Source organism: Lissotriton helveticus, chromosome 8 (genome assembly GCF_964261635.1).
Source record: "Lissotriton helveticus chromosome 8, aLisHel1.1, whole genome shotgun sequence".
Taxonomy (NCBI): domain Eukaryota; kingdom Metazoa; phylum Chordata; class Amphibia; order Caudata; family Salamandridae; genus Lissotriton; species Lissotriton helveticus.
In genome coordinates, this window is record NC_136069.1 from 1,492,259,777 (window position 1) to 1,492,274,951 (window position 15,175).

At 45.1% G+C, this 15,175-nt stretch overlaps 1 protein-coding gene across 2 annotated transcripts in view; it reads right to left on the reverse strand.

Moving 5' to 3' along the window:
* Window positions 1–263: 263 nt before the first annotated feature.
* The window catches only part of TMEM135 (transmembrane protein 135), a 1,123,835-nt gene continuing 1,108,923 nt past the window's right edge, over window positions 264–15,175 (reverse strand). For both annotated transcript variants that reach the window (XM_078658433.1, XM_078658434.1), the window contains exon 15: window positions 264–2,711. In XM_078658433.1, the coding sequence (XP_078514559.1) occupies window positions 2,579–2,711 (133 nt within the window). In that variant the 3' untranslated portion in view covers window positions 264–2,578. The remainder of the gene's footprint in view (window positions 2,712–15,175) is intronic.

Below are 15,175 nucleotides of genomic sequence, written 5' to 3' on the forward strand. Positions count from 1 at the left end.
AAAGTTGCCATTTACTAGAAAGTATTCCATCAAAATCGTGAATTGTAAATTGTCCAGGCCACAGGTTTCAGATAGATCCCTAAATGTTTTTTAATGTCCTGATATGTGCAATCAAGCAGCCATTGGTCTGCTTTCCTTATTCAAAGGATCCAAAGGAAGATTTTACCGAAATATGGCTGTAAAGGAATGCATAATCAATTAGTAATGTTAAAATTTTCAATGCACTGTGGATCAAAGTAAAAAGAGAAAAACAAATACAAAACTTTGAAGGATTAAAATATTTTTATTTAGAATTAATTATACAAGGGAATGAGCATCAAAATTTACACCTGTTAGAAATCAAAAACTATAACTCAAAGGGTTTAGCTATTAAAAAAGAAATTGGAAAAAACTGTTGAATTTATCTTCCAATTAATTAGGTTTCAATGTGCTGGAGAAATAACTCAAACATGTAGCGATAAATGAAAAATTGTGAGAACCTCTGCATGAACATTTATGGTGAATGTTCTGAAGTACAACCACGAAAGCATATGTTTTATTTTAAAATTGTTGATCATTAACATATTAAGAACATTGCCATAAGGGTGGATAATTTAAAATAACTAGATTTCAATCTTTAGATCATATAGTACTATATTGTCAAAAACTTAGCAAAAATCTGGAATACAATCTACAGGACTTGGGCAATGAAATTGCCTAAACTTATTTAAAACAAGAGCTAAGCCATCAAAAATAATAATGTAAAAACTATGGATCCATTGACATTGAAATGTAGTACAGACAACTATGCAGCCCTAGTCATATTTGAAGCTGAAATGCTAACATAAAAGATGTGTAACAATACTGTACAGTCAGTGCAAGTACCATAATGTTACAGTATGATTTGTAGACTGCAAAATACAAAGTTATCCTGACGTATATAGATATATTCATTTTCTCACACAGAAGACGACCATAAAACATTATGGTACTGAAAATGACTATTAAAAAAGAAGAATGGCACAGCACATTTATAAATACATCAATATGGCCCATTCTCGTGAAAAACTGAATACGAGTGTTACATTTTGCAAACATTTCCTGATCCCATAAATAAATGGTGATGTTATGACAAATTTGTGAGAGATTTTAATCTGCTTACAAACACAGTGATTCCAGGCTCAGTTACTGTGACTCTGAATGGCGATATTTCAAAACAGATACAAGGACAAGGCCAGGAAACTAACTCCATACAAGAAAGTATTAAGACTATCTGATTGCGATGCAAGTTATACAGCTGAAGAACTGAAATGAGTTCTTTGTAATAAGAATACATCAACTGTTAAGTACTTGAAGTTACTCTAGTGCAGCTTTTAGAATCTTTATAGTGTTCGCTACAGCTACTCTGACCAAAACAGATCTCTATATTCCAGAAATATCTGCTAGCATATCCATTTGCTTGCCTATATATCTGACACAGAAACTTGCCTTGCTACAAGCAGACTGCATGTTAGAGTCTACTGTGATAACTATACTGCAGGTTGGAGTCTACTGTGATACCTCTTAATAAGATTAAGTACTTCAGTTTAAGGGTGTTTCTAATCTGAGATAGTGTGTCCTGAACTTGCTCTTAACTTGACGTAACATTCTAACATTGAAGACCTTGCTCTTGTGCTATACATGCTTGCCAGATATAAGCTGCCTCAGAAACTGAAGATATTTACAGTGTGCGTTGGTTTAATACAGCACACTTGACAGTGTTAAAACTGATGTGTACATTCTTCTTCAATTTCTAGTGGTATCAGGCACTACAGACATTCTATATCTTTCACTGAATTTCTAAAAATCCAGTGCTGCCATAAATGCTATGAAACAACGAGTGTTGCACATGTGAGGTTAACAGGTGGTTTCTTGAAAATCAATCTGAAATACCATATTAAGTAAAAATATATTATTAGCTTGGGAATAAGGTGGGTGATGTACCCCAGAGACTATCTGCAGAAATCTTGTCGTGTATTGAGTAATACATCGTTGCAAAGTGCCATTTTGTAGAAATTCATACAACAACATAAACATTTCTAGTCAAAGAGGTAGAGTTGTATACTTATGTGACTGAATGGAACTTTAACTTATAGGCTCCTGTTTCACATTGATCCCTTAAAGATTTATACAATAATTTGAACAGTGTAATGGATATGAAACCAGAGGTTTCCTTTGGTTTGCTAAAATGCAATGGAATATAATAGTGTTATTAGGAGACATTATTTGAATTAAAGGCAGCACACAAAATGTTAATTTGCAAAGCCTGGTATGCTGGTAAACATTCCCATTTCTTGATATTTAAAATACACTTTGAATATACTCAATCAGTAAGCTGGCATACTACCAACAAGGTAAAGTAACCCAGAAAAATGTTCTGCTTTGAACACAAGTCTAACTACTATCCCAGCTCTAAATTAGAAAGCTTCAGCACTTTGATTGGTGATCATAAATCATATTGGAATAATACTGAAGTCAGTCAGAAGCCGTATACCATTGCTTTGATATTCGGTTCTATGTCTCTGATCACATTCAGTGGAAAGAAAGATGAAGTACAATTTCAGGAAAGGTCGAGTGCAAGTTCAGGTTTCACAATAGTGTATCGCGGGTCTAGCTGCGGTATGAAATCCTTGAATTCCCTGGATGCTTCTGTACCAAACGTATCTAAGGCTCTTCTGTTCATTGAAGAAAATCTGCAAATGGGAAAACACAAGTAAATATTACAATTGAAGACAAAGCTAATAAAAGAATTGAAGAACTCCTTACTTTTAGCATTTTAGGTACAGTACCAGGCACAGGATTCCACAACGATGCCAAGCATTACATTAAAAGAGACACTGCTTAAAAATCTTCTTGAAAATCTTTAGAAATATACCAAACTTTTAAAATTTAGAACAGCTTGCTAGTAGTCAAATGTTCAGAGATACTTGTATCGGGCTGTATCATTTCATGTGACTCTTGCATAGAAGCATTCAACAGATCAATATGTCTACATATAACTAAACTCTGCTGAGTCAAAGATTTAAATTGCAAACTTCATTTTTTTAAGATCGTCCAATAATATCAGGCATCACAAACAGCCAAATAATTAGTAGTGGTATTAGTAGTAGTGACTTTCGAAGGACAAAGGTCTGAATAAACAAGCCACTCACCAGTGGGTCACTGCGCTATTTCACCAGACTAAAACCCATGTGCAGGGGAATGGCATTAGGAAAACTAAAAAGGGTACACACTGGAGAACCCTCACAAATGCAGGGGTGCTAAGACAGAGTAAGAGAGAGCGAGAGAGAGAAGAGGGGATGAGAAATAGTAAGTGACTTCAAAAAAGGAACAGTAGTAAGTCCACCAGTACACATAGCCAACCACTGATACTACAGCACTCTCGTATAGAAAATTATGGATGCAAGGACTTAAAATAGAACCACATCATAAATAATGTCAAATGAAATTATTTTGACGATATATATATATATATATATATATACACACGCATATGCGCACACACATTGGCGGCAGCCAGTAGTTAGTTATAGTTAGGAACTTGTTTACATACAAAAACCATGAGGCCCTACGTTCAACCTCTTGCAGGCGCCCAACTGTCCACCGACCTCTGCCCTACATTCTCTCTTTTCTACATTTTTTTTAGTCCCACAGGACCACGCCCTGGCTCCTGTGGGAACCTTACGTAACCACAGGAGGCCCACAGGACTGTGAGAAGCTGGGATAGAGGCTTACGATATACTCACTATGTCCACTTTCATGGTTTTTAAATGTGTATTTCAGGAGTCCTGTAATGTTGGGTGCAACAATTTTCTTCATGTTGCGGTTAATCAGTACTAGCGCTCAGCTTTTTTGAAGGTTTTTAATGGCCACGGATATCACTATTTTTTAAACTTTAATTCTCTAAAATGCCTGAACAGATTTACACCAAATCAGAAAAAGCACATTATGTGGAAAACCATTTATGTTTTTCCTAAATGTTCACCCGTTTTTTGTGTATCATGGTCTAATTAATTTTCCTTATGGAAATTGCATGGGGGAAAAAGTGTTCCCCCCCCCACCCTTTCTCTTGGTCTCTGCTTGACGGCTCATCTCAAAACTTTTCAGGAAGGAGCTGAGGAGAATGGACTCTTATTTTTGAACTTTTCATGAAAATTAATCAAATGGCAGTAAATTTCTTAGCAAATCAAAATAATGTTTTTCCTATGATAATCTGGCTTACGTTTAACTTAATATATTGTATGTTAAAATATGTAAATATAATTAAAAATTAAATTTTATTATAATGTATTAATAATATTTTCTATTTTTGAGTACATTGAAAATTAATTCAATCAAAGTATTTCTATACAAACCTTTTTGTAATTTCTAACACAATAAATAAATATCAACATGTTATTTTACATGGGAATTTTTCATTAATAAATATTTGAAAAAATAATGTTAATTTAATACATGTGTTAGTGCAGTTGCATTTGTGTTATTGTTTTCTACATTTGAAATAAATATGTAAAATTATGTTGAGCAAATACTTAGCATAAACATATTTTCAGTAATTGTCTCAGGTTTAATAAACCTTATAAAATGTCCCTGTGCTTACCATAGGGAGAACACTACTCTTATGATGGTGATCTCCAAAGGCAGAGTAAAACATGTTATTAAGTTTGAAACAAATGACTATTAGCAGTTTTCTGTTAAATATTAATGTACATTTATTTTGTATATTTATTTTAAATAAAGAACAAAATATAAAAAATGCTACAGCATTAATAACTCATTTACAAATTTCGGCAGTTTAAATGAAAAAAATCAACCTCAAGTAAAACAAAAATATATTGTTTTATTATGTATTAAAACGGTTATTAAAAGTAATGTGTACAATTATCACTCAAACTAGCAGTAATGTGAATTTAAAATTACCAAGTATAGCCTGTCATGTCATAAAAAGTTACTATAGCAGATTGCTTAGCTTCCAAAATTTGAAATCCCAGCAGAAATTCAAAAATTCAGAAAACATTTTCTGATTTTTATATATTGTAAATTAAGGTCTGTGTAGTATGAAGATCCTTTTGAAATATATTGAGACCTTTGATATTCAGTTTTATCTTCAAATTTATGGTCACAGCAAATAAATTGCTCTTATGAGGTCCTATGTAATACTGCACTAAAAGCATAATACTTAATGAACATTTGTGGTAGGGTTTTTATCGGGAGAAGTGTGGGAATGATGGGGGTGTGTGAATTTTATGGAGCCTACCATATTCTGGGATTTTCCATCACGGAAATATGTGGGAAATCTGTGATTTAATCAAAGTTTGGAGTTCTCAGGACATTCTAGGTAAGAAAAGACATTGGGATCCACACACGCCACACCACCCCAGAATACCACAGGTGCCTTGTTTTCAGAAGTGTCTTGACCTGGCAGGTTTGGTAGTGTGCCCTCTGAGCTCAGGCCTGAATACCATAGCTACCCACATTGCATCGAGTGGTCAATTTGCGAGATAAAATCTTGATGTTTCTTTGTACCTGGAGCTTTTCCTTTCACGATTGATAGCCCAGACACACAAGTGGAGTACTATTGTGTAGTATCCCGCAATATTTATCATTCATCCCTCTTCTTTGCATCTGTGTGTAGGCTGGTGTCTGCTTTGTGTTGTGCCTTTCTCTTCCTTCCCTTCCTGCCTGCTTGGCCAGTGGGTAAGTATGAGAGGCAGAGTGACAGTTGGTCATGGGCTGAGCAGCTGACAGGCAGCTTCCTGGTGGGGCTTTGATATACCATCTTAACTACCTGATGTCTTGTACTTTACTTCCTGTTTTCTTTATGAATAAATCTTCCTGTATTACTACCTTCCTGAGTGGACCTTTATCACTACATATTGTTATCGGGAGAAGTGTAGAACGCTGTCCAATGGGAAAATTGAGGATCCACGCAGATTCCATTACCTCTTCATACGTCTTCCTGTTCCATTCCTTACACATGAGCAGTTCACTTGGAATGGTAAGGGAAGACCTGGACTCAGAGTAATGAAGATTACTGGTAAGTAACTGGGTATTAGTATGGTCTGCTTTCACTTTTGCATCGATGTGTAACGTCAGCACTCACAGGGTGATGCGCAATCCAGCAAAATAAAAATAAGAAACTCGGGACTGATGAGAAGAATATCAAAGAGTTTTCATCTACCCTGAAATAGTTAAAACCCACTAAATTCATGCAGCCTTATGTCCTATCCAACAAGAATTGACAACAAGCTGCAGGGATATGATGGAAATGTTGCCCTAACTTCTTTGTTACATGACTGCAGAGGACTTCTCCTGTTCCAGGAGGTCTCCAGGATGGTAGGCTTTTGGGACTGAGGAACAGTGAAAAGTACGGTGGTCAAAGAAAGTTTGAAGGTGCTGCTAATGTCCATGCACAGTCAAGAGAAAGTTTTAGTTATGCTATATGGTCTATGGAGAAGAGGGCTAGAGAGTGAATAAAAAATATTGAGAATTACAAAGGAAATAGAAGAGAAAATAGAGAGAAGAGGTTCTAGAAAAGGAGAGAAGATTATGAGTAAATAGAAAAAGCAAGAGAAAACAGAAGAGACAGGATTTGGAAGATCGATGCAGTAACAAATAGAAAGGGTTAGTGGGGAAAAGGTTGAGAGAGGTAGTGGAGACAGATTAGGAGAAGTGAACAGAACGGAGAAAGTAAGAGAGAGAGAACCTAAAGGAGGAAAATTAGAGCTACTCACGGAGAAAAGGCGATTGGCGATTTTAAACGGAATTTAGAGCTTATGTTTTGGCTAATACACCGGTCCCAATATGATTTCAACGCACAATTCTGCACTTTATTTTCTAAAAGAGACCTTGATGTAAGACCCAAAAATCACCTTACGTAGTGGTCTTTAAAGTCTTAATAAGCTCTAACCATTTGTTACTTGAGCCACATTGCTTTTTGCAAATTGCTTAACAATGCCATCCACTTGTTATTTGCTACTGTATGTTCTCGGTGAGAAGTGCTTCCTTTAATGCATATCAGCATGTCTACATTTGCTGCTATAATCACTGGAAAGTACAACTTACTTTCTGAGAAGTTCAAGTTCTATTAAGGAGGTGATTTGGCTTTGTAGTGTACATCTAACTATGGCAGTATCCTAACTATTTCATAACATGAAGCTTGATTTTATCTGCCCCTGTAGTAATGCTGAACAATCCCTCTGTGAGTAAATATCTTCCATTTCTAGTACACATGGCAGGTGTGTATGCTTTCTACATTAACCTCTCAGAAAAGTGTATGCTTATCCAAGCAATGTTAGCCACATAGAGGGAGTCACCTTGAAGATTCCATGCAAGGAGTCTACTGCGTGTGAAAGAGTGGAGAATGTCCATAGCTCTGGAAGTGGAGAACTCGGTAGCATCCAAATGGGAGGTACAATGCAAGGAGCATCAAAGAAAGGTGTTACAACAGAGCAGGATCCTAGATGCAAACCATGAAACCACCACTCTGAGTCTTAGAAGCAGTGCTGCCGCCGGCCCATCTATGGCTGCTTTAACTGGATATGGAACTAGTGTCCTCAATCAGGCCATAGGCCTCACATGGACCTGTCCTGGGCTCACGCAATCACCTATCCTTTACAATGCTTACCTCTCCTGCTGGTCAATGCCTAACAAAGGTCTACTTTTGTACAACACCTTTTGCACAACCTGCCTGTAACTATAAGGGGTTCATTCCAATGTCGGAGTTTGCTTGAAGTTCATGCATTTTGACTGGTGCTTTTGTTCAAGTGTAATTAGACTATCCATCTTCTGTCACAACCTTACAATGAAATTCATTGTGGGATCTTCCCAACTTCCAATATAAAATGACATCTAAATTCTAACTCGTTTTCATCATTTCTAAAGCCCTGAAATGTTTCAAACTCACTGTTCGCCACTAACTTCCCAAAATGTTCTTGATAGATATCCTCCAAGCTCTCTATAAAGGCTTTTCTTAATTAGTGGCTAGTTAAATTAAAAGATCACTGAAAAAATTAATCGGAGTTAGGAAACTCAACACTTTATGAAGGAGATGGAGTTTTCCAACTTTACGTGAAGTAAGGTTCATCCTTTCAGGCCTTCCATGTGTTATGAAATGTTTCAAACTCATTGTTCGCCACTAACTTCCCAAAATGTTCTTGATAGATATCCTCCAAGCTCTCTATAAAGGTTTTTCTTAATTAGTGGCTAGTTAAATTAAAAGATCACTTAAAAAATTAATCGGAGTTAGGAAACTCAACACTTTATGAAGGAGATGGAGTTTTCCAACTTTACGTGAAGCAAGGTTCATCCTTTCAGGCCTTCCATGTGTGATGAAATGTTTCAAACTCACTGTTCGCCACTAACTTCCCAAAATGTTCTTGATAGATATCCTCCAAGCTCTCTATAAAGGTTTTTCTTAATTAGTGGCTAGTTAAATTAAAAGATCACTTAAAAAATTAATCGGAGTTAGGAAACTCAACACTTTATGAAGGAGATGGAGTTTTCCAACTTTACGTGAAGTAAGGTTCATCCTTTCAGGCCTTCCATGTGTGATCATTGCCTGATGCAGAATGTCCGGTGTAGGCCACCCTCCAGTGGAAAAATATTGAGTGCGTGGTTGGACATCCACTACCTGAGGGAAGAGGTGCTCTCTGAAATGATGTCAGTTTATTGCTTAAAAAAAAAAAAGAACTTCATAAGCTTTGTAATTCACAAAGCTTAAACAGTTTAGAGAATACACAAAATTGCGTGTCAGCCTACTTTACACCCCTCTGCTGTAAATCTCATGTAATTGATAGGATTTAAAGTTGGAGTGTGGAAAGTTGATTAAATGTGCTATAATATGTACCTTAAAAATATCCATGTATTCCTGAGTAACCCTGGGCGTAGCACTTCGCTACGCCCACGGAGTGGGCGTAGTGTTGCCTACTTCGCCATTTGCGAAGTAGGAGTAGCAGGCAACACTACGCCCACCCCGCGGGCGTAGCGAAGTTGCCCGCCACCCGCCTCCCTCCCGCCCTCCCTAAATACTTAAATTACATTTTAGAAATGATTAAAAACCACTTACCTTGTCCGCCGTGTCCCCGGGGCTCCCTCTCGTCATCGCGCGAGTCACGCCGCCGTCTTGGATAGTAATGCGCATGCGCGGCCGCCGGCGCATGCGCATTTCTCGCGAGAAATGCGCATGCGGCTGCGCATGCGCATTACTATCCAAGACGGCGGCGCGAATCACGCGATGACGAGAGGAAGCCCCGGGGACGCGGCGGACAAGGTAAGTGGTTTTTAATCATTTCTAAAATGTAATTTAAGTATTTAGGGAGGGCGGGAGGGAGGCGGGTGGCGCGTAGTGGGGCTACGCGGAGTGCGTAGGTGGACGTAGTGTCTCGCCCACTTCGCGTAGCTTCGCGAAGCCCCATTACGCCCACTACGCCCACCGTTATTCCTGAGGGGCATGACAGAGCCAGTGAACATGGCTGCTTCAACTTAGTTGAGCTCTGTTGCGGCCCACATTATCCTGCCATTGTTTTCCCTAGAGGGAATCAACCTACCCCTCAGAGACATCCTCCGACCCTGGGACATCCTCAGCATCATCGCTGTTCCCGGGTGGTCACTGGGCCTGGGGCGGGGACTGCATGGGGCGGCCTTGCTGCCGGCATCTCAGCTGCTCGATCGGTAGGCGGTGATGGGTGCTGGGTGCTCCCCACCTATCCTTGCATTGGCTCCCCACAGAGCATACCTTGGGCGGTCCCCTCTGTGAGTTAATCCCCTGCCTGCGGGGGTGCCCCTGGGCCTTTGATGTGTGTGGAGACCGGGTGGGCCTGTCCTCCTCCATCCAATGAGTTTGACAGTTGAGATCGGGGCCAGTATAGTTCAGCTGAGTGCAGCCTACTCCCCTTGCTTCCTCCTTAGGGCAGTGCACTCTCCCTGGATTGCGGAGCCCAGCCCCTCTTCCCCCGGACATTAATGCGGATTTTGCTATGACATCGGGGGTTGTTGTTACGACTTTGTGAGGGGTGAGTGCTGCTCTTCATCCTTGACTTAACCCCTAATCTACTGGCTGCCTCATTGTACTACCAGACCGCTGCTGTCATGGGCTGCTCGTGCCCCCCGTCTTGATCCCAGGGGTAAGGTGTGCATGCTACAGATTTGGACCCACTATGAGATGTTGCGACCCCTTTTTGACCTCTTGAGACCTACTCCACCTTTCCCAGCAGGACCATGCTGCCCCTGCCTGTCATTCACCTACTGTTGGACATCAACTCACCTCTTGAGGTACCCACCCTGACTTTTTGTCCCCCGCAGTGCTCCTGTCCATCCAAACATGGTGTGGCAGGTCAGGTGTGGGGACACCATGTAATATACTCTCACTTCTCCACTACCTGCGCTTTATCACTTCAAATGGGCAGAACACGGGGCGTGGCCAAGGAAGCTATAATGGCGGACGCACCTTAACGGAGCTCCGTCCCGCCGATCACTAATCCGCCTACTTATCGTGTCTCCCCCGCTCCCATGTGCCCCGGAGCGGAGGATCCGGTGTCGGAATCGAGTGGCAAGCACCCGGCTTTCTCCTGCGCGATTTGAGGCATCGGGGGCTGGTGATTGCAGAGGCGAGGAGTGCGGCCTGGGCAGAGGCGTGGAGCCCGGGACCTCGATTTTCGCGGCGGCCGGGGCAGTGGAGGCGTCGCCGTGAGTACCATCTACGGCGAGTCCCTGGCCAGGCGCAACCTGGGGGTGTAGCTTGACCTCCTCTGTACCCCCGCTGACGGTGGGGCACGGGTGGAGGGAGCCCCCACGGGTACTACGGAACACTGCGGCCTCCTGACGGTGGGGCCTGGTGGTGGAGCCGGGTGCTCGAGTTTGGTGCCCATCCGGAGGTGAGATCCGGCGGCTGGCTCGGAGGTGGACAGTCGAGGGGCAGCTCGGCCCTCGGGTCAGGAGCCACACGAGACTGGACTCGACCATTGCGGGTCTACAAGGCTGGACTAAGCTAGCGGCCCACTCACGGTGGTTGGCTCGGACCGCGACAGGGGCGAGAGAAGTTTGGGGCCGGAGCAGACCTGGGGCACAAGAGCAGCAGAGCGAGGATTTGGGTCACGACTGGCTTACAAGGGACGGGGGCCTGTCACCAACTTTACAGCGGCTGAACCGGGTCACTGAGGTGAACAGAGTGGTGTGGCCTACTGCGAGAGACAGATGGCACGGATCCAGAAGGTGAGCCTGTGCCCACAGGTGCCGCTTTCAGGCGGGGAGCTGCCCTGATATGCCCACGTAGCCCTAGTGGGGGTGGAGTGATCCGGCTGGTGAGAGTGGAGATCGGCCTTCCCTGGGGCAGAGCCCAGCACCTGGTGGCCATGAAGCTCGGTGGCGGTGGTGAAGGGCCTACAAAGCAGGGGCCAATCGATACGTTTACTGAGCCCGGTGGAGGTCCGGGGACATGTTAGATGCAAAGATAGGTGCAGTGGGATCGGAGGTCACAGTACTGCGCCAGGACTTGAGAAACGCAGTATCCCACATCACTGAGGCAGAAACACGCATATCAGGGGTGGAGGATGATGTCGCGACCCTGAAGCGCCAAATGGCCAACATGGAAAGTATACAGAAGGGCCTAGCACTCCGTGCTGAGGATGCAGAAAGGAGGGCCCGGCGGAACAACCTGCGCTTCGTGGGGCTACCGGAAGGCTGTGAGAAGGGCAATATGGAGGGCTTCTTGACGCAGTGGCTGGAAGGCTGGCTCCCCCGTGACTCTCTCTCTAAATGCTTTGTAATCGAGCGGGCTCACAGGGCCCTCCTGCAAAAGCCGCCGGTGGGGGCTCGTCCACGGCCGGTGATAGCCAAACTATTAAACTATCACGATCGAGACACTATATTACGACAGGCCAGGGTGAAGGAACTGCTTCTTTATGAAAATCAGCGGATTTTTATCTTTCCAAACTATCCCCGTTTGGTGCAGCAGCAGAGGTAATCATTCACGGCGGCAAAAGCTCGCCTTAGGGACCTCAAGCTCCCATATGCCTTGCTTTACCATTTCTTTGATACCCCGGAAGAGGTGTTCCGATGGACAGATGAAACAGTGGCGGTGAGAGTGCATACACCACCGGGGTTGGAGTCGGATTTGTCGCTGAGTGGGGCGCAGTCGCAGGACTCGCGGGGGACACGGAGAAATGGCAACTGGAGGTCCCGGTCCCGCCGACGCTCGCAGTCTGCTGATGTCCCCGAGGAAGGGAAGAGAGCTCCCGAACATCCACCGGAGGGTACCTGATGTGTCCAAGGGGCGGCCTAAAGAGACTAGATTTGTGAAGTACCATGCCATGTCTTTCTGTTTCTGTTGTAATTTGTGCGGACACTGATATGAGGGCAAGAATACGGGGTTATATGGCTGTGCTTATTGTATTGCGACAGGATGTACGGTAGTGGGGTGTAGGGGGGGATATGTTTGTGGGCGGGCTTGTCCCCCTAGTTGAGGGTTGGTTGAGGGTGGTTCAGGGGTTTGGGGGATTTTCAATGTGGATCCATTGGCATGATAGGCGGTTGGCCTCATGTTGGGGGCCGGGAGCTCGGCATGCCGCGACAGGTACTTCACTGTTTTTGAGGTATGGGGTTGGGGGGGATAGGGGGGTTGGTTGTTTCCGGGGGGGGTGAGTCGCACGGTTACAAGGAAGCTTCAATGGTGGTTATGTGTGCACATTCATGGCGCGAATTGTGGCTATTTGATCCAGATGTTCCCTGATGTCAAACCCAGACGATAGGGCCAGTGGGCCCAGGGGTTCCCTTCGTGTCCTCGGTTGGAATGTTCGGGGAGTGATAGATAAGATAAAACGGGGGGCGGTTTTGCGGCAGGCAAAGAGGGCAGGGGCTGATGTCGGGATGCTACAGGAAACACACCTCTTAGGTAATAAAACATTGTGCCTGCAGCGCTATGGCTATCACCAGGTCTTTCATGCTGGCTTCACTAAGGGCTCCAGGGGGGTGGCCATCTTAGTGCACCGTCGGATCCCATATGTCCATTCCACCCACTGGAGAGATACACAGGGCCGCTATATATTTGTTACGGGTACAATAGGGGAGGAGCCTCTTGTGCTGGGATGTGTGTACGCCCCACCCCCTCTACAGTGGTCATTGATTGAGAAAATATTTGCGGTGTGGGCAGACATCCCGAACGTACTGGCGGTGGTGGGGGGAGATTGGAATGATAGCGCTCAGGATAGATACAGACCGATCAGGAGCCTAGACTGGGTAGATACATGGAGACACCTGCACGGTACCAAGCGGGAATACAAGTTCCTATCAGCTGTCCACAAATCCTTCTCCAGGCTGGATTACGTTTTTGTCCCCAGGGCGGCTCTAGGTAGAGTGGAGTCCGCGGACATATTACCACGTGGGCTGTCGGACCATTGTAGTCGACATCTGCTTAGACAGGAGACGACAGGCGTTTCGCTGGCGTCTCTCTGTTTGGCATCTGCAGATGGCGGATTATCAGAAGCACATGGGCGAGGCCATTGCTCATTACTTGACCGAGAATGTGGGGACGGTTGCGGATACTGTGACGTTATGGGAGGCCATGAAACCCACATTGCGGGGAGTAGACATTGCCTGGTGCGCGGCTGCACGGAGGAGGCGCAGGGGGGACTTAATTCGAGCCGTGGCTGAGATTGAGGTGTTGGAGCGTCGCGGAAATACAGAGAGCGAGGGCCCGGCAGTGGGGCAGTTAATACTGGCGCAACAGTCCTATGCCTCGCTATTGCTGGATGAGGCGCGGCAGCTATGGCTGGCGACGCGCAGCAGAATATACCAGTGGGGGGACAAATCGGGGACGATGCTACACCGGCTGTGTCAGGGCGTGTTTCAGGCGCAGACCCTGCCGGGGATACGGGATCGTACGGGGTCCCCTGTCACGGATCCCAAAGAGCTTGCCGAGGGCTTTGCTGCCTACTATGCGGATCTCTATGCCCCGAATGAATGCATTCCTGCGGATCTGGTAGACAAGTTCATTGCTGACCTGCCACCGCGGGCGGTCTCCGATGAAGTACGGAACCCCCTTGAGCTTCCATTGATGGAGGAGGACCTGGGTACCGCTCTGGGTGAACTTAACACTGGAAAGGCTCCCGGACCTAATGGGTTCGCTAGCGAATTCTATAAGAAGTATCATCTGCAACTCGGTGCCCACTATAGAGCAGTAGTGGAGGAGGCCAGGGAACGAGGTAGCCTCCCTCCGGACTGGAGGCATGCAGAGGTGGTGGTGTTCCACAAGCCAGGTCGGCCCCCGGAGCAGCACGCCTCATACCGCCCAATCTCCCTCTTGAACGTAGAGGCCAAGATTTTGGCCAAGGCATTGGCCAATAGGTTACTGCCGTATATTACACCCTGATCAAGCCGGCTTTATGCCTCAGAGGGCGACAAGGCACAATATCCGGCGGGCTCATGTGGCTGTGGCGGCAGTTCGGTCTAAGGGGATGCAGGAGGCACTTTTCCTGGCCGATATGGACAGGGCGTTTGACTCGCTGAGTTGGATATACCTGTTCGCGCTCCTGCCCCGGCTCAACTTTGGGCCCCACTTCATGTCATATCTGCAAATATTATATACCGATTTGACGGCATCGGTTAGAGTGGCGGGGGCTGTGTCCTCGAGTTTTGCCATTGGGCGGGGTACCCGACAGGGCTGCCCCCTCTCGTCGTACCTATTTGCTCTGGCTATGGAGCCGTTGGCCGCATGGGTGCGTGTGGATGCGCAGATGCGGCGGTTTGAATGGGAGCAGGGACTGTCCGATAGAATAGCGCTATACGCGGATGATGTCCTGTTCTTTCTAACGGACCTCAATAGGTCGGGGCCCCGCCTCCTGCGCATCTTACAGATCTTCGGTGAGACCTCAGTGCTATATATGAACCCGCGTAAAACTACCCTTTGGGTGTTGGGGGATGGCCCAGGGGTTGGGAACTGGGCCTCAGTGCTTCAGGTGGCGGTTGGGGGTGTTAAATAGTTGGGGGTATTCCTGTCAGAGATCCCCACGGTTTCTTGGGAGCGAAACATAGCACCGGTCTGGGAGCGGGTCCGGGCGGATATCAAGACGTGGTCCCGCATGCCCCTGACCATCTACGGCAGGTCGGCCATTTTTAAAATAGTGGCCCTTCCTAGGCTGCTCTATCAACTGCAAAATCACCC